Source organism: Lytechinus variegatus, chromosome 11 (genome assembly GCF_018143015.1).
Source record: "Lytechinus variegatus isolate NC3 chromosome 11, Lvar_3.0, whole genome shotgun sequence".
Classification (NCBI taxonomy): domain Eukaryota; kingdom Metazoa; phylum Echinodermata; class Echinoidea; order Temnopleuroida; family Toxopneustidae; genus Lytechinus; species Lytechinus variegatus.
In genome coordinates, this window is record NC_054750.1 from 8736073 (window position 1) to 8763340 (window position 27268).

The window sequence follows — 27268 nt, forward strand, 5'->3', positions numbered from 1 at the left end:
TATAACAAATGTATAATTTTACAGGACTTTTTCTAAGTGTAAGCTTTTTTTTTTATACGCACTGTATAGGTATATGAGAAAGATCGACAGTGACAGATTTCTCGTATAAGGATTAACATGGATTACATAGACAATCAATTCAATGATATCCATGTACATATATCAAATCTCTTAGGATATCTTTATATCTCTCATTGGCAAGGGCCAAGTGCATGATTGCTGATACAGCATCACAGTGTATCATCAGATCTATAGCAGTTACATAGCTGTGAAGGAGAACAATTTGTTGATATTCTTCTGTGTCTTCTTTGTCTGTCAAAAGGGAGAACACATTGAATGATAAATGAGTGATTCACAAATATTATAATTATCTAAACTCCTCAAAAAAGTTTGGAAATCTGACTTTGATCGATTATCCCTCCTTGGTTCTAGTGAATATTTATGTGTGATTGATATCAATAAATAGAACATTTAATTTTCTTTAAAATGATGCCCTACATGATATGATTATGGTCCACTTGCTGGTGCAGTGTCTTGAAATGTGGGGCAAGGTCAAAATTCAAAAGTTGCAAATTGACACAATATTGACAGTCACTGTTCTTTTTTTTCTGTGGTGATGAGTGAGTTTCTCAGCAATTTCTTAGTTTTCATTCAAACCATGTTATCTCACAGAACCATCACTACATAAACCACAAAACATGATATAAAATATGCATTGTGTAAAAATGGGAGCGGGGAGAAATAAATGGCTAAACTCAGATATCCAAACTTTTTTTTGAGGGGTTTAGTTTTAGCTTTATATTGGAATGTCTCCCAATGGTGAATTTTTTAGAGTCCATCAAAAAAATGAAAAGACTTATCTTATTTCTATGTGCAAATGATCTCAGATACCTGTACACTCAGTAACAATCTGTTTGACATTTGCTAAAAATATAGAACATTTGAACATAAAGAAAAATAGAGCAATACACAATGAGACAATATTAGAAACAATTGTATTAACTTAAAAAAATGTATTTTCAAGGATCACTATAGCAGAAAAATTGAAATATAGGTTCTATTAGCATTTTCCCCAAAACAATCTTAATGAATTCTATAGTTTTGAAAATTTATCTGAGCAATCCTCCAAATGATATCTTATCTGGTTAGTTTCAAACACCAAAATGGGGCCTTTTTTCATTTTGGATGGGGGGGGGGGGTGGGTGGGTAATTCTGCTACATGTTGATTCCCTTCAAAACATCTGTGATGGATGGAGGATCAATTTTACTGACTTCCCTTTCAAAGGCCTGTAGAGATTTAAAAAAAAATCTTATCATTAATGAATATATTTCCACTTCCTTTAACAGGGGAATCTCTGAGAATCTGATGAAGTGTAAGATGATCCACCTGGGGAGTGTTTCATGAAGAAAATATTCAGTAACTGATTGTTCAAACCAATCATATGCAAGGATTTGCAGTAGCTTATCACATATGTACCTGTAAATCACTGATTATTTATTTCATGAAATGCACCCCTTCTGTGAGAGAGGGGTGGGTGATTGGGTGAGGCGGATTTAAAGATACCTGTAGATTTACTCTGCTTTTCATACTGTAGTAGGAGGAATCTAGAAACATCTGGTGTGAGTGTATGGAGTGTGTAGGATGGTGACAGTACATTGGTAGAATGAAGGTGATTCATCACTGGAGTTAGGGCATCTTCTAGTACTTTCATCATCTCAACAAATGGTGCTTGAAAATAGAACACAACATAATTTTATTCATTATGTCTCAAAAATTTGCCAGGAGATCCTTAAGTACATATACCTATCAAGGAGAAAAGTTGTGCTATATAAATATGCTATATTAGCATTAATATTATCATAGGACCTAAACATCATAAATTGAGTTAGATTTGGAACCAACTCCATACACCAAACCTGCCAACCATCTACAACAAAAAGGGTATTAAAAGGGTATTAAAAAAGGATTTTTTGACAAAAAAGAGTATTTTTTGTCTCAGTGTAACAATCGCCAGCCTGTTGTGAGGACCTGGGGGGTGTTTCACAAAGATTTAAGTATGACTTAGGTCGCACTTAAATCTCGACGCGTACATGATATGCAACGCGCAATCTTATTGATCAATACGCAGTAGTGCGCGTCATCTTGGCATGATCTGACCAATGGTGTCATGCCTTTTATACTGCGCGCAACTAGACATTTAAGTGCGACTCTAAGTCATACTTAAGTCTTTGTGAAACACCCCCCTGCACTGGTATCACACACTGTGTATTTTAACATACTCCATGATTGGAAATTAAAAAAAAAAAAATCATGCAAAAAAGTATTGGTGTATTCAAAGCAAAATAAGGGAAGAAATACTCTTAAAAGGGAATGGTTGGCATGTCTGATACACCTTTACAAATCATCATAACATTATTAAACATCTGACAATCTGTGATGTAAGATCTTGCTCGAGTTTGGATAATCTTTGGTATGAGCTTTTCATATTCATTAATACCATGTAGGAGCATTTGTGTTCATCTCTACATTTACACTGCATTTGTCTAGTTCCTACAAGGGAAGCTGAATCCACTAATACTCATACACCAAGGGTGTAATTTTGACAAAATAATAACACAAATGCAGTCAATTTCAAACCAAAATATGGATCCCCAAAAAATGAAGATGAATGCTGCATAATGTAAGCTGGGCCCCATCTTACAAAGTGTTGGAATTGATACGATCAACCACAAGTATGGAAAGCCAGCAACGCCAACATTTAAAATGCCTGTTTGCTCAAAATATTTTCTGGATTACGATGTGTATTCATCGTTTCCTCGAAAAGTCAATGTGCTTCTTTTTGTTTACAAAGGACATTGTGCCAATTTCCTATAGAAGAAAATTATGTCATTGATGGACTTCCATACAGTTGATGCTGATCAGATCAGTCAGAACTTGTTACAAAACGGGGCTCTGGTAGTAGGAAGTGAATTAATCTTACCTGTCAGAGTAACTTCAACTGTTCTGCTCTTTGACTTTTTATTACCAGACTTGGTAGGTGTTAGCTCAGATTCTTTGGAGTCATCATGATCTAGAATCTCCTTTTTAATTACCACAGGCTTGGAAACAGTCTTTGCGTCTTTAAAACAGAAAATATTGTTAACTATTTGCAGCACCAAAATATGAAAGGAATATTTACACTAGCTTTAATCATAACTCTCACTTTATATGTTCTTGTAAATTATTTTGATTTGACAATCTCAAATGATACCATAATCACATTAATTTTCATCTAAATTTCAGATTCAAATTCAAATAGCACCATGTTTACAAGAAATATTTAAGTTTGTCTTAAAAAAATAATATTGCTGCCCCTTCTTTATTCTCCTCTCCCTTTTCCTCCTCCTTCCGCACTCTCTTTTCTTCCACTCATCATCCATGTCATTCTCTTTCTTCTTTCTCACCCAATCTTTTTCTGTCTTCTCCTCCCTTCTAATAATTATATAATCTTTTCTAAGTTATCATAAACAAAATGAATATTATTTTTAGACATGGTTATGACTGAAAAACAATCTAAGAAAAAGAATACGAAAGAACCACGCACTGCCAAGACCAGAGTCCCAATTTCAAGTCTCAGACAGGGCGATTTACCTCATATTATTTTTCTATGATTAAAAATGCATATTCCTCCCAGAGAAGGATGTGATGTATACAAACCATTTGTGCTTTTCAATTGAAGCTCTTTGCTACTCTGATCTGCTCTTGGAAGGAGTGGGGGTGGGAGAGGAGGCAGGTCCTTCCTGATGAGAGATTCCTTGCATCTAAGCTTTAAGAAGTCCATCAATGGATCCCCTATAGGAGAACATCTTTTGGGAGCAGCATCTTCTTTCTTCTCCTTACTCTCCTCAGCTAGTGGCTTCTGTGAATAATTGTCATGATGAATAGTTATTACCGAGGCTGTGTCTTGATACTATCTTACATTGGGCATAAAAGAGTTAATATCATGAAGAAAAATCATTAAAAAATCACATTCGTAATTCACCAAATACTGATACCACAGACAATCTTCTATAAATTCTTATTTAATTTTATTTAATTTGCATGAATTTTCATCCATTTGTGAAACAGGGGTTGAATAACCAAAATAGAAGAGAGAGATCGATGGAGAGGCAAATGTACCACTCCAACCAATTCAAAGGCATTAGGTGCATGTATGCACTGTCATAAAACATAAAATTAGCAGTCTATTAATAAGTTTGTGGCAAACCAGGTAGAAAAATTTACAGTCAACGAATAATAAATATTTCTCTTTAGGTCACACGTTCTCCCTCCACTCATACCTCAGGTGTGTCTCATGAATGATCTTGCCAGATTTATAATCCAACAGTCTGTGTTATCTGACAATTATCATAACGGTAATCATAATAACTTCCCAATAACAGTCTGAACCAATATAAATCAAGGAAACATGTCAAATCCGATAAGTTCTTAGACAATAAGTTTTGATGGATTGCTCCCCAAGTAGTCAACTGGCCTTTATTTTACCTCATTTTCAGTGACAGATGTATCTGACGTCGTATTCATATGCTCTTCAGAATTTTCAGTTTGTTCATCAGAATCAGATGATGAACATTCTTTAGAAGGCTGCTTTGTCTCCACTTCCAAAGGCTCTAACATTATATCACTCTCATCATCATCTATTGAACAAAAAATATGAAAATAATGCAAACAACAATTCCTGGAAAAAAATAAATGTGTACTGTAAAAATGATAATAGCCATCTTTGTAGGAAAACCTATTCCAAGGCCAATTGTTTTCATTACCAAAGCATTTCTACTTGAGTACTCCACTATCAAATATGACAAAAAATATGAAGAAAATGAAAACAATATATTGAAGTCCCTACTAACAAAACTTTAAATTTGAAGCGGCTGAAAAATGTAAGAAATTCTCTCAGTTACTTTCAGAACAAAGAAATGTAAAAATTAGATCTAATGAAGATGTGAACATACTAGTATAGAGATGCGCATTAGTCCCTAAGGCCTCCACAGTAATAAACACATTACTTTCTTTTAAATAATATTACAGAAAAAGCTTTCTAAATACTTTAAAGTGCATCAATTATAATGTAATTGCACATGAAGCAACTGATATTTATGTACATGTGAATATACTGTGCCATATCAATGATTAGCACGGTATATCAGATATCAAGATACCTACAACCATATGATTTTTTGTAGTTGTTGTTGAAATATCATGAAAATTACTATCAAGATTACAGAGTAAAGAAACAATGATCAAAGACAATAAACGAAAACACTTTAAATAAAGAAAAATTATAAATAATTATAATATAATCAAATGAAGATATAAACTATCTTGCCTTAAAGAACATCAAAAAAACTGTCATTGTTCATCCTTTTGTGGTAAATATTGTAATTGCTTTCCATATTTCTCATATTTTGACCCATCAAGAGGAAAAGATCTCTCTATATAAAATACAACATAATTAATACATAAATCTAAAGTAGATGTGAACTTGTTGATATTTCTTTATAATTGGTAAACTATGTTAAACCATGGTTTGAATGTTTTTCTTCATATGAAAAGCTAGATGGGAGAAAAAGTTTCTAAATTCAAACCTTTGCAAGGCATTTATAACCTAATTTTCAAAGATGTGTTTTTATTATTACCCTGATTTTTAATAGCAAATATAACAGAATAATAGAAAGCAAACAAAAATTTCAGACATTTGGCTAATTAATAATTAATCCAAAGATTGAATCCATGTTGTTAGTTCTATATAATGTAGCTGCAAGGCAGACTAAAGAGCAAATTTGTGTTTAAAAAAAGAGTATTCAGGAATAGAAGGAATAAATAAACAGTAAATAGATAGGAATTTAACAGTGTACTTGCTACAGTTTTTGAGATTAAAGTTGGAATTAAATCAGAAACGTCTTGAAGATTATCTAAAAACAGAAATTAGTGATTTCCCCTTAATTTGAGATAAGAGGTTGTGTCATCACAGCAAATGATCTTTAACTTTAAATAATGAGACAGGTTGCATTACATGCATATCTACAATCATGGTATAAATACCTATTGATAAATCTTCTTTAACCACTGGTTCTTGGCAGCTGTCCACTTTACTGTCTAACATTTTGATCTCATCTGCACCCTCTAATCCCTCAATGGTCATTGTAAACTTCTTGTTCTTCATAACCTTTGACATATTGACTAGTTGCCATGGTAATAACAGATCAACATCGGTGTTGCCATGTTCTTTGGTCAAGCCAAGTTCTGACTTGGGTGACAAGAGAGGATTAGGTTTATCCATATTCTTCACCTCAGGAACTGAAGACGTCATCAGGTCACACAGAAAAAGGTGGGGGTAAATAAATGTTACGCAATTTTTTTTGTAATCTAACACTATATAACTTGAAAATAGTTGGTTTTTCTGTCTTATTTTTTCCCAATTGAGGGAGGGGGGATCAGCACAATATATATATATAAAAAACATGAAACTCAATGAAGTGTTTTAATAGTGAATTGATATGAATTTACACAACTCATGCACAGATTCTCGCAATATGATTGGTTAAAAACTATTCAATATTTGATCCATTTTGTGCTGCATGCAATGTTTATTTTCCATTGCATGGCAAGCTCTCTCCCAGGTGTGCAGCATTGAGTGTGTTTTGAATTAAGTGCATCAACAAGGCTGACTGTGCGCACTAGGAGAGTCGTTTATAAACAAAATGATGCATGATGCACGTCTTCATTTGACCATTATGTTGATACTGTGTTCAATCCATTGCGCAAAGTGCAATGGATTGAACAAAGCCTCAGCTTGAGCAAGGGATAGATTGCATAGTGAACTCATTTGCATGCATTATTTGTATGATATTTGATATAGAACAGAATCCTCAAACACAAAATAATTATTTTATGGATGACTCTATACTTCAGTTACGTAGTTTTCTTTTTTAAAATTCTCTCTCTCTCTCTCTCTGACTTGATCTCTCCTTTGCACTAGAGAACAGAGATATCTCAGGGGTCCTTGTAGAAAGCAGCCTCACAAATGAACATGACTGATGAAATAGAGTCTAAGATTTATAATCTAAATAACTTCTAATGGAGAATCAGAGCACATAATCTCACCTTTAAGACTAAGTGCCACTGCCTCATGCAAATATTGTTCAGTCTTCCATATTCTCTTTTTTGTCTTCTCTTTGGTCTTTGGAGTCACGATCTCAGTATCACTGGGTAAAAAACATAAAACATGCATACCATCAAATAACCTGACTTAAAAACTCCACATATTACACTACAGTGTAAGATTTTTCTAATATAAAAATCACTTGTCATATATGCAGTAGGCCTTACTGTCTACAAAAATGTACTATGCTTATTCACTTTTCTCAAAATTAGCTTGAACAGAAAATCACAAGAAACAGTTATTACAGTAGTTTACATTCCATATGGAATTAAATGATTAAATCATCAGGAAAAAATAAAACTGTATTTTCTTTGCAATATAGACAAAAATAAGTCAAACTTGATCTCAATTATGCAAATAGGTAAACAAATTATTACTCTGAAAATGCCAGGATATTTTGATGTCTGAAAAGACAGGGTTGTGGGGGATAGGAGTTCAGCTGACTGAGCATAAGCTAAGATCTTGACCATCACTTCCAAAATCTAACCAAATGTAATGTAAATGTAAATAACACAAAGTGCATACTTACAAGCATGATATAGGAGTTATAGGAAGCTTCTCATTGTCTTGTCCTGGATTTTCTGAGGTCGTAGAAACATCAATAGGGGTTTGTGGAGACTCCAAAGATCTTTTTTGAACATCACTGGATTCCACATCTTCCGATGGACCAAGGCCTATAAAAATTAAGACACATAGAAATTCAAAATTTTTAAAAGCTGGGTCCCACTTTGAATTGCAGGTGTGTGAGTGGTCACTGGTCACAAATAAAAAGATCTGAAAAAAGGCTGAAGAGTGCTAAAAAAGTCTGAAATAGAAAGAGCTCCCATACATTTTATACAGTGGAAAGCCAAAATAAGCTGAAATTAAGCTGAAAATAAAAACAAATCAAAACAAAAAATCTGAAATCAGCTAAAAATCTGAACTCCCCTGGAATTGTACAGTTCATTCTCATTATGGTAAATTATTCTTCAAGTTCTAGGTCACACTTCCACAGATGTGTCTATACAAAATTGCTCTATCATAGATACTCAGCCTAAAAATATACTATGTTTAAAAAAAAGAAAATTTAAATGGGGAAGGGGGGACAGCCTAGATACAAAAAATTTGCTTGATTCACTAGCAGGCATATTATAGAGTCACCCTGCTCAGACTTCACCTTTTTTAAAACACTTTTTAAATTTTTTTTCTCTATTTTTTTTATAACGTCATATCCCAACGGAGCTGCCCCCCCCTGTATCACATTTTCTTCACAAACTATCCTTTAGTGCTATAATTTTCTTAAATAAGTAATTAAACTGTAAAGCTCACTTGAGATCAGTCAGCATAATACAACAGGGTCCCGTTGCACAAAACTTTTTACCTGAGAAAATTCAGGTTGATTTTACCGGAGTTTTTGCCGTGTTAAAGTCAATGGCAGAAATCAGACTAACCTTAGTTTTCAGTTTTTACCAGAGTTTACTCAGGTAAAAAGTTTCATGCAACAGGCCCCTGGACTTTCTAAATGCCTCTGCACACCCTCATTCAAATTTGTGAACATATTGCATTTTCCTCATTTTTTGATAATGTGAATGAAAAATCTATTTTTATTTGAGGTTTAAAAGAACTGAAATAATATATTGATGATTGCAAGCCTTTATTTTTTAGTAAAGACCAAATTAGTTTCAAATCGCAGCCAATTGCTATGACGTCAATACGACTAGATATATATATTTTTTTTATTCAAATAAGGTTAGCATATTCACAGATTTGAATATAGGTACACCCATGTATTCATAGGTTGGTTTAGAACATTACACAGTGAGATATTCCATGTCTCAACATCAGCATTAAATTCTACGTGTATTATGTTTTGTTCCAAAATCAGGACACAGACCAATTGGAAGGTGGCCTTAACCCTAATTCTCCTGGGGGGGGGCCATAATGGCCCCCCTCAACAATTTTCGCGATATATCTGCTGCGCGAAATTTTTTCACCTCGCAGCTCACTGACTTTTTACATTCAAGTCTCGCGCAAATTTTGAGACCAAAGTTGTGACGCCCGGGTACGCGGTTACGACATTACGCAACATTATGCAAGTGCATGTCAGACCCAAAATTGCTCATAAACGTGATTTCATGTACAAATCCAATGCAAATTGCGTATTTAGCCAAAATTCATAAATGTATCATTATTTCTACTTTTACTGATTAAACTTAATTAATTTTGCCTTGTTTATGATCAGAATTATGTCTGGAACAATTTCCATTGAAAAAACAATAAAAAACAAAAAGTAAAAAACAAAGAAATACATAAGAAATTCATAAAACAATAAAATACATAAGAAATTTATTTCCAAACCAAAGTTTTTTTTGAATTACGATTGTTAAGAATGCTACAAAGAAAATTTTTACCAAAAATTAGCATTCTAGGAGCTTTATTTAGTGAATTAGAGCAAAAAGTATGATTTATGCATAAATTAGCATAATTAATTCATATCAAATAAAATCTCATTATTTTGGAAAATTTTACCATACAGCCTTGTAGATTACATCGCACACTACCAGCGTGCAAATTTTTGCGTCGCTCGCGCGATCGGCGGCCGAGATCTTAAGGGGGGCCATAATGCCCCCCCCCCCCCGGAATGACAAGAATCAAAATACCCCGGGAGATTTAGGGTTAAGTGATTCCTTATCTGTTATCTTATCTGTATGTTTCACTTTTTTAAGAAATCAATAAAAGCCATTACCTTCACAATTCAGCTTGATAGGATCACCATCAGTTTGACTGATATGAGGAAGCTGTTCTGGATGTGATTTAGTTGAAGTGGAGTCCAATCCTAGAAACTCTGATAATTGACATATATGTTTTAATTTTTATGATTCCCAGGCTTTGTTATTAAGAATATCTAAAGAATTGTCAATACAAAAAAAATAAGAAATTCAACACTTTATGCAATGAAAAGTTATTTACAACAGAAATTTTACTTAACTGCAAATAGACACAAGTAAATAAAATCAAATTTTAAGTGAGTCCAATCAATTGCTAACCACTATGTTACTGGGTCAAGCTTTATAAGATTTCTTACTTTGACAAACAGCTGATATATTTTCCAATTCATTTTTAGATATGAAACTGTTTACACTCTTTAAGGTTACTGTAATGATGAGACTATTTCATGAGACTTGCCTGTTTCAGACCAATCAAACTGCTTAGTATAGCTATCCTCTTCCAACCTTAGGCAGTAGTCAGGCATGACATCACACATACTTGGATGATTGTTCTCAAAATGGGCCATTGAAACCAGCTCAGGCAGTAGAAGCTTTCACAATGAGATAAATTTGATTTAAAAACTTGGGAAATTTGACAACATTGATCTTTGATTCTTTCAACAATACAGTGAACAATGTTGTAATTTCATTTGGTTTCATCATAAATTAAAGAACGGAGTATTCATATTGTAAAGAAATTCTACATAATCATGTCAATGGTCTAAAGTTACAACTTTTGTGGAAAAGGTAAATTCACTCTAAGTAGATCTTACTTTATTGAATGAAGAAAAAGTGAAAGATTACAAATTGTTGATTACCAGATTGAATCTAAAGATTTTGCAGAATTATGACACCAATTTGATTTCGAAAAAAATATTAATTGAAGATTAAAAAGAAACGTTCCACTACTCACTTCTTCATTGTTTTGTTGTTTGTCCTTCCATGCATCAGGAAGTTTCTCTAAATCTTTCATTAACTCCAGCTCTGTGAAAGGCTCAGTTGTGATATCTTTATGTTCATTTGTCCTATAGATCATTCAAGAGATAAAAATCAAAATAATGAAATAGCAGGTCCATACGCTACTAATTACAATTAACTCCCCATGGTTATTTTAATAATGTCTTATTAGTGGACGCTTCACTTTCTCCTTCCTAATAAATTTTACTTGAGATCAACATGTATCAATATGATCTGGTTTACCATTAACAAACATTGAGGCATTAAATTTCTGAGAGAAAAGATCATGCATTTAAATGCATATCAAATTCTCCATTGCATCCTGTTTAAAACAAAATTAAATAGCTAAATGATCTTTCACCTCAAATTTATCACTTTACTTGCATTTTTATGCAAATAACTAAGGAAACAATGTAACAAGAAGCTGGCAAACTCAGGGAAGAAAGTTTATATTAGTAGGATAAGCAAAGAAAGACAAGCGTTCCTTGAAGCATGTTTACCATGAAACTGGTTAAGAAAACATTTGTTATATGTACTATTCACAATGCATTCAATCTGATACCGTACAAAGAAACTTCTTCTTCAGATACCTGATGACATACATACTTCCCAATTTTTTAGAACATTTTATTAAAGGCTGACATGAATTGTATACATATAGGCACAGTAGCCAAAACTGTATTACCACCTTTAAGCAGCTGCCACCCTTTGATTCAATATGAAATAAATCTTATATTTGATATCAATCCTAAATCAAGACAGAGATAACATACCCTAATCGTAGGTCTTCAGCTGTCTGCTCAGGAGGAAGGTTTGCGAACGGATCCTTAATAGTAATAGGGACTAACTGTTTGCACATATCATTGTAGGTCTGGTGTTGCCTTGAGTCAGAAGTGACATCAACCAAGTTCTCCAGCATGAACCTTGCATATTCCCTTCCTAATAAAAACAAAATTTGAATTAAAATCACATGATACTTTCATGTGAGCTTTCATGTTGTATTCCCTGTAATAGGAAAGAAAATTGAGAAAAATATACATGAATGCTAATTATGTATAGAAATTGATGAGTCTTCTAGTATCAATAGTTCTGGACATAAGACATTGACAGATTGAAAAAGGGTTTACACCTCTATAGTACCATTGATAGGGTAATTACAAGTCATTCACACCTGATTGGAAATATTCGGGCATTTTTTCATAATAACCATAATTGGACATTGGCTAAGTTTGACTAAAATCATGCAAGTGCTAAGCACTGCCTATGCCATTGGTAATATTTGCATGCCAAATCTCTTGCAAGCACAATAGCATTCTCACCTCGACTTAATACCATAATTTCACAAGAATTAAGTTTTTAACCATTTTAATAATGTCAGGAAGAGGGTAAAGTCAATATTTAAACCTGAAGATGCCATCTATTCTGCATGCATAATTTATCGTATGTTCACAAAATGTGAAATCTAGATACCTTTACAATGACAATGAAGGTCATCCTCTTGGACCTTCACAGGATGGCCTTCAATACTGCTGGGAATCTCACATGGGTCTTTATGCTTGAGCTCAGACTGGATACTAAGCTTTGTCTGATAGTCCAATAGGGGAGAGTCTGGATTGGAGCTTGGTACAATATCATCTTCAACTGATTCACTGTAAAAAAAAAATAATAATGTATCGCTAATAGATATTGTAAAATAAAGGTGTTGAACATTCTTACAGAGAAGATTCAAGAGTTGCCAACTAGTTACTAAAAGCTATGATTAACATGCTACATGAAATGCATCTCTAAGGGATTCATATGAATTTATATTGTGCGAAATTGTAACTAATCCAAAGAAGTTCATACGTTAACGGGCCACCATGGTCCAAAGCCAAGGGGAAAAGTAAGAAGACATGAGCCATCTTGAAAGAAAAATGTGTTCGCTTACAAGTAGGATATATGTCTTACAAAAATGCTCAGAAAGAAACATGTTCAACAAAGGATTAGAGTAGGAGATTCTCACATAACTGCAATCAAAATTTAATAACTTGTTAAATATAATATAATTTCACTATACTTTTCTGAGACTCTCACCCAAATTATCTTGAACATAGTGTTTAATAGTTTAAAAGGGGAGTTCATTCTGGTTTCAAGTATAAAACAGAACAATAAGAGAAACAAAAACAAAGGTTTCATGAAAATTCATCACATAATATCAGCACAATACATTGTCAAAGGTAGATGCTTTGCTTACAAATGAAGTGTTTCTTCCGAGATTGTCTCTAATCCTCGTTCAAAAGAAGAAGGAACAATTTGCCTCAAGGATTCTTTTATTCCAGAACAATCAGTCAAGGAGCTTAATGTACTCTTGCCTTTCACTGTTTGAAAAAATAAATAAAAGAAATTAATCACTGATTATGAAGCATTCACCATCACTTCTATTCTGCATTTAGTGATCAGAAATATCTAACCCCTTTAGGCTTGCATGTTTCTTTATATTCAGGATTATTGAAACACAATCTTAAATTCATTAATACCTCATAGAATTCAAAGTCAAAACCATCTTTTTTAAAAATTTGCTTCTTCTGTTGAAATTACATGTACATGTATTTGTAAAGTTGCACAAATTGATGAGACTTTGTCACACACAAAAATGCATAGTATACTTTCATTCAAGCAACTTCAGGTTTGAAAATTCAAGACTAAGTTCAAGTTGAGGAGAAAAAAAGACAATCGCTCATTGGGGTAGGAAACTTCTTTAAACTGTGCATTGCTAGTGTTGCACTCTTTCTGCTCTATTATCAAATATAACTCCAGTGTTTGAAAAACTTAACTTAATTAATTTCTTAGCATCTCTGTCTATTACTGAATAGGCCTACACATGGGAAGAGAAAAACTTAATTTAGCAATAAGATCCAAGAAAATTGTTAAATTATACGGTACGCACTAAAGTGATTTTTGCTGACAAATTTTGGTTGCAGCCAATCAGATGCAAGGATCTAGGAAGCTAATAACAATAGTATAAATTACTGCAGAGACTTTCTTCATGAAATGTTCCCAAGTTGTAGTTCTTATTACTTACATTTAAGCCAAGGCAATTTGTAACTGTCATCATCTCTTTTGACATTTGAATGAACATCAAGACTTGATGGCAGAGCCAAGAGGAATATACTCAGGAAATTTTGATGCTCTTTAATTGCCTAGAAAAAAGAGAATGACAAAAACTGCAAGCAGATCTACAACTTGTTTTGTGAACTTAGAGTTAGTAATAATTATTTAGATTTAGGCTAAGTTTATTTTATGAAATAAATTCATTTTTAGACTCAGCAGTGTGCTAGACTAGATCTAACTTAATTAGAACTACTGTACATCAGGAGTACATGTACATCAAGACTAAGTCAACATCTACTGTAGATCAACAATATCAATTTTCTTCAACTCATAATGATAGACCTAGATCTACTTGACCTTGTGCTCAAAATTTGGATAGTAACCTTGCCCTTGTTCATGCATACACTTTCTAACCAGACACGGGAGGTGTAGGAACATGATGAATGGTAGGGGGCCCTAAGGCTACGCACCACTCATCGCGCATGCAGTTTTTAATAGCAAATGTGCACTTTGTGTGTGACTGCAGAGTGATGAATGATTCCTAGGCTTTTTCATTTTTCTACGGAAGCTGCAGTTAATTCAAATTTATTTATTTCACTTCCATCAAACAAAGACAAATTGTATACCATATATAAACCTAAATATATGTATCCATTGCAAAAAAAATAATAATACATATGTTGTGAAAAAACACTTAGACAATTTGGGCAACACATTGTTGGTTTTGAACATGTATACTATTTTTCAATAGAAGTTTAAATTAAGATGGAAATGGAGGGACCCACTAAAAAGCAATGCTTGTACAATGTGGGCCCCCTCAAAATATAGATAACACAACAAATAACAAAGTACAAATACATATATATAATGAAAAGACAAAACAAATAAATGGGAGAAATACAAAATAAATACGAAGTTATCAAAAAATGCAGTTTGATATAGGACAAAACAACCCGTCCTGAAATATATCCACCCTTCCCCCATCCACCCCCCCCAAAAAAAGAGAAGAAAAAAAAACCAATAATCTCTGTAAATTGCAGAGAAAACCCACAACTCTGGAATTTTTTAGTTATTTTCACTTTAATGTCATATTATCCTATTATATATAAAGTATAATGAACAACATATGTTAGAAATTGAAGCACAGGAAATAATTCTTCTTTTTTTGCGTGATAAATCGAGCGCATAGACTAGAGCTCTCAAGGACCCCTTCTATTCTAACTAAAGTTACATCGGGCGGCAAAATCAAGAGGTGTTCGAAAAACACAGCAGGATTTTATTTTGAGGTTTTTATATTTTCTATTTGGTTAGGCCCCCTAATCTAAGGCCTAATTAATATTAATGTTGATCTTTTTTTTAGATCTAGGCCTAGTCATTTGCCACAAAATAAGTGAAAGATAATTTGTTCAAATATCAAAATTGGCATAGCCATAGCCATAGGCCTAGGTTCTAACATTAGGCCCAAGTTGGATTCTAGACTAGGCCTAGAGGTTCTTAGTTGTTAATATCATTATCATTTGTTAATAAACCTACAAGGACAAAGTCATACTAGGCCTAAAAAGTGCCTTTTTTTGCCCCTCCCCCCCCCCCCCTCACTCGATCAGAACCATTGAAAGCCTAGACTCTAGACCACGTACGGTACTAGATTTCCATATAGCAAATTTTAATTACTAAATATTAACAATCTTTGGTCCAATCGTCGCTTTCCTTTTTTTTCTTCTAACAGTTGATTTAAACTAACGCTGCTAATGTTAGATAATGCCATAATGCACGTCCATCGGCATGGCAGGGAGCTCCACCGCGCCGGGGCGGGGAGGCCCGACCGACGGAAGTCGAAAAAGGGGCGATCCGGTTTCGACAAACACAAACAGTTAATTAATTAGGCTTAAAGTTATATCTACTTTACCTCGAAAGCGTAGTCAAGTGCTAAATACCGTGGCATGCTTAATCTATGGTTCTGCAAAAATGAGAGTAAAATGGATCTTTACTTTAGGTTTAGTTTAGTATCTTGCTCACACTCACAGACACAGTCATACTTTCATGGGCGGCGCCGGCCGGGCTATATCGATCCGATATTACGGTTACTCGATATATCGCGCGCGCTGAATTAATTTTTTACACCCGCCCCCTCCTCGTTATTATCATTTTTTCAACTAGCAGCCAAAAACGGCTATAGGCCCCTATAGGCCCTCTACCTCTCTTTGTATTACCCTTCCTTCTTTTTTTTCGTTCCAAGTCATTTTTTCTCCTCTTTTATTTTGTTTTCCACCTGCTGCTGCTGCTAGTAGGGGCACAAAACAAGTCACTATATAAAAACAAACAAAGTAAGAGACTTCAGATCTAAAAGGAGTTGAATGTAGGCCATGTTCTTAGATTCGACTACAATAGACTACCATAAATGGACCATTCATGAATCAAATCATTAATATAAGACCCAAACTTGGGGGCCTACATGCAAAACATGTCAACTGTAGGCCTATCGAATTTGATTTCTACCAAGCATGCGCGTACTAGTATCGATTTTGCAACCCGGAGGGCCCGGCCTAATTTTGGCTCTCCTGTGAACTTTTGGAAAATGTCGCCCCGCGGCCCTCCCGCCAGGCAGTGGCGCACTGTTTGTCACGGCAAGGGGGGGGGGGGCACCAGCAAACTTTTTTAGATCCTTGGTCGTGCAAAGCGCACTCGATCACTAGGTATACTTAGAGACATTTTAAGGACTGTGACTTTAAAAGGAGAGGGGAAGGCGGGGTAAGTTGTGACAGTTTTTGCTTTTTGCATGTTAGAATTGATATGATTAATAATCTTGTCAAAATAAGTACCTTGCCTTGAAATTTAATTCTTCTGAAATATTTTCCACCTATATATAACTTTCTATCCCCACACTGAAAGTCATCGTGACCTTTGAAAAAAACGATGTCAAATGGCTCAACTTGCCCCATATATGGGGTAAGTTTGAGCCACCTTCTGGGGTAAGTTGAGCCACAAAAACTATGTACAAAATGTATGGGGGAGAACCAGCATGTCAATTTTTTGTTTAAAGTCTTTTCACTTGCTAATTCTCTATAAATACTAACATCCTGTAAAAGGAAAAGAGCAGTCATGTAAATTTGCTCCTTTCAGCCTGCATTTCAATCGATATTTATGGTTTGTTTGTTTTTTAAGATACATTACCATAGGAATTACCATGGCTCAACTTGCCCCATGCTGTTTGGCTCAACTTACCCCAGTCCGAACTTAGTGCGATAATTTTGTATCCACACATTTATTATGCATCCATCATATAAAAGACTAATGAAGATCCATACCTGGACTAATAATGTTGTTATCATGTCTTTATTATATTTAAAGACGTGTGTGTTTATAAAGCACTTATCTACTTCACACTCTTTTTTACTTTTTTGGCTGAAATTCATATTTTTCCCTCTAAAAAACTACTTTTTGTTTCAAAGTTGGAAACAATGTGGTGGGGTTAGTGGTTATGCTATGGGTCATCAATACATGACACCACCACAATGTCTGACTCATTCATTATTGGCCTGGGGCTGGTGGCTCAACTTGCCCCTATGCTCAACTTACCCCGCCTTCCCCTACGGGTATCTGGAAAACGAAGACCGGGGACACGTATCACACTCGTGTGAAAGCGTTTGTAGTTCACGCACGAAGCGTGTACAAAGCAGTGCAAAGTGTGTACAAAACACGTGCGCGGGTTAGAATGGACTTTGGACCTTGCCCCCTACACATGTTATCCCATTGACATAACGCATGTCCCCGGTCTTCGATCTTCGTTTTCCAGACCTGTTGTTGGGTGTCTGGAAAACGAAGACAGAAGACCGGGGCCATCGCATCCGTCTAGCTAAAATAAACCATTATTATATTCAGATCAAATTCAGGAATATTCTGATATTGGATATGTAATGAATTATGATTGGTTAATGATTAATTGTATGGATATCGTAATGTGAATGATAATTGATTGAGCAATATATCGCGCTCAGCTCAGCTGGCATTAAAATTTTATACCATTGACATAACGCATGTCCCCGGTCTTCGATCTTCGTTTTCCAGACCTGTTGTTGGGTGTCTGGAAAACGAAGACAGAAGACCGGGGCCATCGCATCCGTCTAGCTAAAATAAACCATTATTATATTCAGATCAAATTCAGGCCGGAATATTCTGATATTGGATATGTAATGAATTATGATTGGTTAATGATTAATTGTATGGATATCGTAATGTGAATGATAATTGATTGAGCAATATATCGCGCTCAGCTCAGCTGGCATTAAAATTTTATACCATTGACATAACGCATGTCCCCGGTCTTCGATCTTCGTTTTCCAGACCTGTTGTTGGGTGTCTGGAAAACGAAGACAGAAGACCGGGGCCATCGCATCCGTCTAGCTAAAATAAACCATTATTATATTCAGATCAAATTCAGGAATATTCTGATATTGGATATGTAATGAATTATGATTGGTTAATGATTAATTGTATGGATATCGTAATGTGAATGATAATTGATTGAGCAATATATCGCGCTCAGCTCAGCTGGCATTAAAATTTTATGCCATTGACATAACGCATGTCCCCGGTCTTCGATCTTCGTTTTCCAGACCTGTTGTTGGGTGTCTGGAAAACGAAGACAGAAGACCGGGGCCATCGCATCCGTCTAGCTAAAATAAACCATTATTATATTCAGATCAAATTCAGGAATATTCTGATATTGGATATGTAATGAATTATGATTGGTTAATGATTAATTGTATGGATATCGTAATGTGAATGATAATTGATTGAGCAATATATCGCGCTCAGCTCAGCTGGCATTAAAATTTATACCATTGACATAACGCATGTCCCCGGTCTTCTGTCTTCGTTTTCCAGACACCCAACAACAGGTCTGGAAAACGAAGACCGGGGACATGCGTAATGTCTATGGCAGTAAAATAATTGCAAACGCCAGTTGAGTCGAGTCTGCTTGTATATGTACGTGATTGCGCAGTATGAGGTGTATTGTATGCAAGTTTTCAGTTTTATGACAGTTTTGAGAATTGCAATGGCTGAATTCCGTGGGTGAAATAAATTATGTACGTTATAATTGTTATGTATTCTTATGCCCTATGATAACGATATTCACAGAAGTAACCATAACTTAGCCGCCGCCAATCATCGCAGATGACGTATCCAAGATCAAAATATTCCTGAATTTGATCTGAATATTATAGGCCTATCTTAGCTAGACAAAATTTTACGCGATCCCCGGTCTTCTGTCTTCGTTTTCCAGACACCCAACAACAGGTCTGGAAAACGAAGATCGAAGACCGGGGACATGCGTTATGTCAATGGTAGTAAAATTTTAATGCCAGCTGAGTTGAGCGCGATATATTGCTCAATCAATTATCATGCATCACGATATCCATACAATTAATCATTAAGTTATCAGCCAATTATAACTGATTACATATCCAATATCAGAATATTTCTGAATTTGATCTGAATATAATAATGGTTTATTTTAGCTAGACGGATGCGATCCCCGGTCTTCTGTCTTCGTTTTCCAGACACCCAACAACGGGTTTGGAAAACGAAGATCGAAGACCGGGGACCCACGCATTGTCAATGGGAGAACATGTGTAGGCGGCAAGGTCCAAAGTCCATTCTAACCCGCGCACGTGTTTTGTACACACTTTGCACTGCTTTGTACACACTTCGTGCGTGCACTACAAGCGCTTTCACACGAGTGTGATATGTGTCCCCGGTCTTCGGTCTTCGTTTTCCAGACACCCCTTCCCCTACCGTGTGTATGATAACGCGGGCGCGGAGCGCCAGCTGAAATTTTTTGATATTCAGACATTACATGTATAAGCAAAATTTTGTAATCATTATACGTATCTGTCTCACTAAACATACAACGCGAGCGCAAAGCGCGAGAATTTTTTTTTGTAAGTATAGGCCTATTGGCCCCAAAAAGGGACATTTCAAGGACTATTTTTTATGAATTCATAAAGAGCATACATAAAGTTATCTGCGAGCACCAAACGCTTTTTTTAATTTTGTTAGAATTACACCCGAATACATGAAAAACTTTTTGTAGTAATTGTAAACATGAATATGACACGTATCTCACTAATAATGGCATTATTACATTGTAAATATTAATTTTGCTTCTCAAAAGAGGAGGGCACGCCAGGCCGGCTGTGCCCCCCCCCCCCCTGAATCCGCCAGTGGTAGTAGTAGGCCTATGGATGCTGTTGATTTTTCGATGTAATTGATAAGTTGATTTGCTCTTTGATATCGGCCATCTCTTCAAGGAGTGCAAACTAAAACACTACGGTGCATGGTTTACATGGTTTATAAATGTATCCATGCACAAACTAATCTCCTCATTATTCTTGCCAATAGATCTATAATTATTATCAATTATATTGACAAATCAACTGCATCCACTACTTACTCCAACTTTATTAAACTTATACAATGGGTCATACATTTTCATTATTTAATCTTGATTTCATGGTATTGTGTCAGTTTATGTTAAAGGGTAGAGGGTACTTGATATTATGTATTTAATGTATTTTTGTATGCGTATCTATGGATTTATAAGTGGTATGCGAATGTTTTCACATTTAGTTTAATTCTCTCAGCCTAATTCAATGTTATACTATACTACTTGATATTGTTTAATCGTTTGTGTTATATAATCGAGCAGTATTTCCAAGTATGTATTAATTGATGTTTTTCATTTTATTCACTCACTTATTTTGTTTTCGCTCATTTTCCTTTATGGTTACTAGATATTTACATTGAAGTTGTAACATATTGCTGTATATAAGTCTTGTTTTATCATCTTTGTCAGGGCTGATATTCATCTTTGTGGTTATGTAATGCACATTTTACTTTTAATTTTTACAAAGGAAAACCAGTGTTTCTGCTCATTGGGCTAGCCTTTTAAAATAATAAAAATAAATAAATAATCGATTCAGCGCGCGCCCAGATCGGACATCAATTCGGCGCCCCTATATATCTCGAACGTCAATGCGGCGCCCCTAAGTCAACACCGATTCGGCGCCCCCCGCGACCCTTCCCCTATGTCGAACATGGGCAGAGTCTGGTCTGAGTTTTCATGGCTATGGAGGGAGCTGATCGCCTTCCTGTAGTTACTTTAATAGTGCATGAACTGAATTTCACTTATGTTAGTGTCTTAACATCATTTTTACAGTTATTCATTATCATATTTTTAGCTAAATAATTGATATATACCTGCAAACCTTGTGTATAGTTATCTAGTGTCCTACACTCTGGAGAATGGGTTGCTGGTTTTGCGCTTCGTGTGCTTGTGGAGTGGCTGTCCTTTTGGAGAGCTGTTTTTTTTTCTTAATAAACTTGAATATAGGTGCCGTCGCTATTTAGGTTCCTAGAGTGTTGAATTGTCGCTTTGTCATCAGAATGTGGATACTATACTGTATTGCATCATACTATTGTAACTAAATATGTTTTTAATCTTGTTAAATCAGGACATTGATGTAAAACAGCAATTCAGCTTATCTTGTTATCCTGTATAAATATTTTATAATAAAAAAATAAATTCGGCGCCTCCCTAGCATGCCTAAATATAGGTTAAAGGTCGATTCAGCGCCCTATAATGTCGACAGGCGAACATCATTTTGACGCCCCTAAGTAAAATATCGATCGGCGCCCCCCCCCCATGCATGCTATGTCGAACATCAATTCGGCGCCCCTATAGGTATAGATCATCGATTTGGTGCGGCCCTATATGTCGAACATCAACACGGCGCCTCGAGTTCGAACATCAATTCGCCCCCCCCCCCCCCGTCGAACATTAATTCAGCGCCCCCTATATTAAACTCCAATTCGGCGCCCCTATGTCGAACATAAATTTGGCGCCCCCTATGTCGAACATCGATTCGGTGCCCCTAAGTCAAACAGCAATTTGGCTCCAAGCACCCCCCCCCCCCCCGTTCAAACATCAATTCGGCGCCCATTCCCCCTTCTGTTTTTCCCTTTCTCTTTCTCTTCTTCTTTTCCTCCCTGATTCTCCCTCTTTTCTTTTCTTTTTGTTTCTTCTCCTCTCTTCTCTTCTTCTTTTTTTTGGCGTCCCCCTTTTTGCCTACCAAGGGGGCCTAAGCCCCGAAAACGGGGACATCCCGATAGACCGCGGGTCCGATAGACCGCGGGTCCGATAGTCCGCGGGTCCGATAGACCGCGGGTCCGATAGACCGCGGGTCCGTTAGACCGCGGGTCCGATGATAGACCGCGGGTCCGATAGTCCGCAGTGCGTGTAAAATTATGTTCAGATATATCAAATGTCATCGAGAGGTCCAAAGGTTAAATGATACGAGACCATGGGATTCTATCAGGTGCGGATCCATGGGGGCTGAGGGGGAACTGCCCCACTCCCAGCTCCAAAAAAAAGAGGGGGGAGAAGGGAAAAGGGGAGAATAAAAAGAGAGAGGAAGCTTGGGAAAAGAAGATAATATAAAAGAGAGTAAGAGGGGGAAAGAAAAGAAAAAGGGAGAAGAACAAGGGGAAAGAAGAGAAAAAAGAGAGGAGGGAAAAGGAAGAGAAGAAAAGAAAGGAGAAAGGAAAAGGAGGAAAAATAAGAAGACTCGAAAAAAAAAGATGAAGGAAGAGAAGAATGTTTAAGTAGAGAGGAAGATGGGAAGAAAGATAAGAAAAAAGAGAGATAGAGGAAGAGGGGAAAAGAAGAAAAGAAAAAGAGTGAGAGTGGAAGGGGGACAGAAGAAAAAAAAATTAAAAGAGAAAAAAGGGGGAAGGAAAGAAAAAGGGAGAAGTAAAGGGGGAAAGAGAAAAAAAAAGAGGAAAAGGGAAAAGAAAGGAAAAGGGAAAAGAAGAAGAAAAAATAGGAAGAGAATAATATTGAAAATGAAAGGAAGATGGGAAAAAAGAAAAGAAAATGGGGCTCAAATTATCCAGTTTCAGATCAGAATATCAAAGATTTTCTTCTCGCGCTTTGCGCTCGCATTATTATTGTAGGAAGATACCAAAAATTACCCATCCTTTTTCATGATTGACAAACATGAATCGAATGTCCCATTGGGGGGTTTGAAATCTCATTTTTTAGGTTGGAATATCAAAAATGTTCGGTTTAATCGTTGAAATATGTATCGTCTTTATGGCTAACTGCAAAATATCCTTAACAGGTCCCTTTTATAACGAATATTGAACATTTCTGCTCGCGCTTCGCGCTCGTGGGAATTATCTAGTTACATACGCGTCCTGTTCAGGTTCACAAACATTGCCCAGAATGTTAAATTTTCAGGACAATATACAAGAAATTTCATTTTTAGCTTGCATAGGGCTTATGAGATTAAAACACATTTATGTTGCTTATAAAGTAAGTCTAGGAAATGACTGTTAGGACATGGGCGTTCCCCCCCCCCCCACAAAAAAGAGAGAATCAAGACTAAGAAAAAATAGAGAGAAAAGGAATGGGATTAGGATGAAATATACTATTATTTTCCAAACATTATGTCAAAATCTATCACAACCTTGTATTTTTGTAATAAAAGTGTCAACATATTTGCTTGCTCGCTTCGCTCACTGCCAACTTCTTATTAATCTTATGCGATACGCCGTACCGAGCCCCCTCGAAATTGTTGGCTCATTACGGCACTTGGACAAATCAACTTTGAGCGGCCGATCGGGGAAAATATGGGTGAAAAAATGGCCCCTCCCCCTATTGGCGGAAGCTGGGTCCGCCCCTGACTTGGGCTTTCAGGATAAAATACAGGAAAATTCTATAAAAAAAAATCAGATCGCGCTTCGCGTTCTCATTATTTATTTAGGCCTTGTGAGATACCTCAATGTGTTTTTCAAGAATAAAATCTCAGATTTTCTTTAACGTCTACCCCCCCCATTTCATTTATTTTTTTATCTTGGTGCCCTCGCCCCCCCCCCTGCACCCATGCTGAATGAATACGCCAATGATGAGGATAATTAGTCGAGATTGCATATTCCCAAGAGGTTATCATTAATAATATTGAAGGGTATACTAAAACAACACTACAGCTCCCGTTCACAATATTCTACTATAGGGCCTACTCTAGTGAGAAGTTAAACTAAATTGAAACCCCCCAAATCGCTCGTGCTTCGCGCTCCCATTGATATTACATCATGGGCGGAAATCCCAGGGGGGACGTGTCCCATCTACTCAAAATAGTAGGGGGACACAATATCAAATGTCCCCCTGCTATTTTGGTCTTTTATGATCATAGAAATACATCATTCTAAATCAAAATAAACATGCATTTTGGGACGAGATGACCTTACTTTGGCGATGATAACCTTGTTTTTTTTTGCTTGTCATATTTTCCCGCCCCTTGTCCCCAAAGGCGGATCCAGGGGGTCGAGCTCCCCTCCCCCCTTCTTGGAGGAGCAAAAAAAAAGAAAAAAAAGGAAAGAAAGAAGGAAAAAAGGAGGAAAAAGAGAGGAGAAAAGAAAGAGAAGGATGACGAGCGCATAAAATAAGATGAGGAGAATATTTGGAAAATAAAAAGAATCTTTCGTGCCACTATATAAAACTTTCGCTCGCGCTTCGCGCTCGCATTGTCTGTTAGGTGATTTACATATTTTGTTCAATATGGAGTTCGAATATCAAGTTTGGAAGTCAATATACAACACATATTTCACCTCGGAAATCGAACTTTCATTATTTTGTGTAATTTACAGATTGGTTTTTTAAAAGTGCTCTGTAAAAATGTCAGTTTTATGGTTTGAATGTTAACATTTGCTGCTTGCGCTTCGCGCTCGCAAATTTTGATTTATCAGGTACCTATTTTCGTGTATTCCATAAAGTTTTCAAAATATCCCTTTTCTGGTCTGATTGTTAAGACGCATCAGCTAGCGCGCTGCACGCTCGCATTTTGATTGGCGAGTTATATAAATGTTTCAATATTGTTTATACAACAAACTACTTAAAATCCCCCTTTTATGACAGTTTATCAAAAATTATAGCTCGCGATTTGCGCTCGCATTAATGGTTAAAATATATTAACTGATGCATCCTATTCATAATCACAAAAGTGAAATGTCCAGTTTTTCTGCCATGATATCAATCAATTTAATAATTAAATTGTCCCTTTTGTATCATATCGCGCTTAGCAAGAGGAATAGGAAGATAGTCATCATTTTCATATGATGGCATGTCATAAGGATGTCCCGGTCCTATGTCAAAATAATATCAGCTCTTTTTTAAGTGCGATCCATATCCAGCTTACAATTTTTCTACAAAGTGCTTGAAATATAAAGCTGAAATTGACTCTTTTTTCAGATCGGACGATCAAAGTTTCATGATTTTTACGATTAAAGTTGTATTTAGAATGCCTAGATTCTAGGTCTAAATATGAAACACGCTCGCGCATGTTTGTTCAGATAGCCAACTTGTTCTCTAATTTAAATCATCCAGTTTCAGTTCACAATATCAAAATTTTCTGCTCGCGCTTTGTGCTCGCATTATTAATGTGGGAAGACCCCGTCCTTTTGATGATTTACAAAACATGAACAGAGTGGCCCACTTTTAGGTCTAAATCTCGATTTTTTTTCTGCTCGCGCTTCGCGCTCGCATCAATCGTTAAATTACATGGCTATCCTGTTCACGATTACAAAAACTGATTGAAATTTTCCATTCTTTCTTTAAAAAAGTTCAAAAATGTTCAGCTCGCGCTTCACGCTCACATCATATAAATGAGGATTATGATATATTTTATATCAATTTATAAGAATAAAGCCAAAAAGTGACTAATGAGAACTACCCCGTCAAAAAAACAAACCAAAATTATCTTCGAGCTGCCGATCCGGGAAAATATGGCTGAAACAAATTTCCGCCCCCCCCCCCCATTGTCCCCCCTACCTTTTGGTATTTATGTATTCATTGATTTTTTTTTCAAGAACACATTAAAAAGTGGTCTTTATTTTTTTTTATGTGATTATAAGATAATTTAAGTTAGCCTGGCCGGGAGGGAGAAGGTGCAATTCTTCGAAAAGTACACATAAGCGCCAAACATCAGGTCAAATTTGACCCCCCCCCTCCCTCCCCACGAAATCCTGGATCCGCGCCTGGGTTCTCTAACAACCCAATTAGGGCAATCACCCCCTGACAACTACTTCAAGGAAAATATTATCCCCATATTATTTGCCGCTTATTTGCCGCCGGGGACTGTTACCCCCCCCCCGGAAATTTACTCTCCAGACAATTACCCCAGATAATTACCCCTAGTACGGAGCTGTGAAAATGCCATCAACGTGACGACATGGCGTGGTATTTTATCTTACCATGTCTTAATTAATCATTGGCGGCGGAAGGCAAAACATTTAGGGGGATCCACCTGAAATTTTGGGATGGACACAGGTAAAAATGTGACGAGCAAATCAACCAAAGCAAAAAAAAGGTTCTCAACTAAAAATTTAGGGGGGACCGTCCCCCTCCACCTCAAATTTAGGGGGAAAGGTCCCCCCCCCCCTGCTTCCGCCGCCTAAGTAATTAATAAGGTTATTATTTCGACATCATATGTTCTATCTTGTCAAGTCGATATGTCCACATGGCGAGATATGAAGTGTACAATTCCCGGTAAGAATCCCGATATATCGCCATGTTGACATGTAACATAATTATTTAAGTCGACTTGGCAAGATAAAATATCTCGCCATGTTGACATATAACTTTTTATAAGTGGACTGACTTGGCAGGATAACGTATGGATCTCGCCATGCGGACATAATAAGCTTATTTAGTCGACATGGCAAGATAAAGTCGATGGCATTTTAGAGGCTCCGTATGGCGTCTAGAGGGTAAATTTCCGGGGGGGGGGGGTCCCCGCCGATAAAAATATGGGGATATTTTCCTTGAAGTAGATGTCAGGGGGCGATTGTCCTGTGGGTCATCGTTATAGAACCCCATGGACTCGTATCATTGACCTTTTGACCTCTTGATGACATGGATTTCACTATATTGTCCTGATCATAATTTTACACACACCGCGGACTATCGGACCCGCGGTCTATCGGGCCCGCGGTCTATCGGACCCGCGGTCTATCGGACCCGCGGTCTATCGGACCCGCGGTCTAACGGACCCGCGGTCTATCGGACCCGCGGTCTATCGGGCTGTAACCCCGAAAACTCCCCTCCCGGCCCCCAGAATACATCCATGCCAAGGTCGATACGAGTTCCAATATGTTGATTGTATTGCAGTCATATCCTATCGTCTTTACTTTTACATAATAATTGGAAAAGCA

The 27268-nt window shown here is 36.4% G+C and overlaps 1 protein-coding gene across 1 annotated transcript; it reads right to left on the reverse strand.

Annotated features, from left to right (window-relative positions):
• Positions 1-139: 139 nt before the first annotated feature.
• Positions 140-15938, reverse strand: LOC121424191. Its single transcript, XM_041619800.1, has 16 exons — positions 15903-15938; positions 13968-14085; positions 13140-13263; positions 12377-12555; positions 11680-11845; positions 10863-10974; positions 10368-10500; positions 9928-10026; positions 7732-7876; positions 7145-7245; positions 6083-6337; positions 4526-4677; positions 3698-3899; positions 2982-3119; positions 1565-1729; positions 140-312 (listed from the first exon to the last, which is right to left on the reverse strand). The coding sequence occupies exons 1-16, from the start codon at positions 15936-15938 to the stop codon at positions 140-142; spliced, it is 2298 nt and encodes a 765-aa protein (XP_041475734.1).
• Between the last annotated feature and the right edge of the window lie 11330 nt (positions 15939-27268).

Coding starts and splice junctions, on each gene's coding strand:
- LOC121424191 (XM_041619800.1), bottom strand. CDS start 15,938: ATGCCACGGTATTTAGCACTTGACTACGCTTTCGAG. Junction 6,338..7,144: donor AGTGGCACTTAGTCTTAAAG/GTGAGATTATGT, acceptor TGACGTCTTCAG/TTCCTGAGGTGAAGAATATG. Junction 1,730..2,981: donor AGTTGAAGTTACTCTGACAG/GTAAGATTAATT, acceptor TCTATTTTCAAG/CACCATTTGTTGAGATGATG.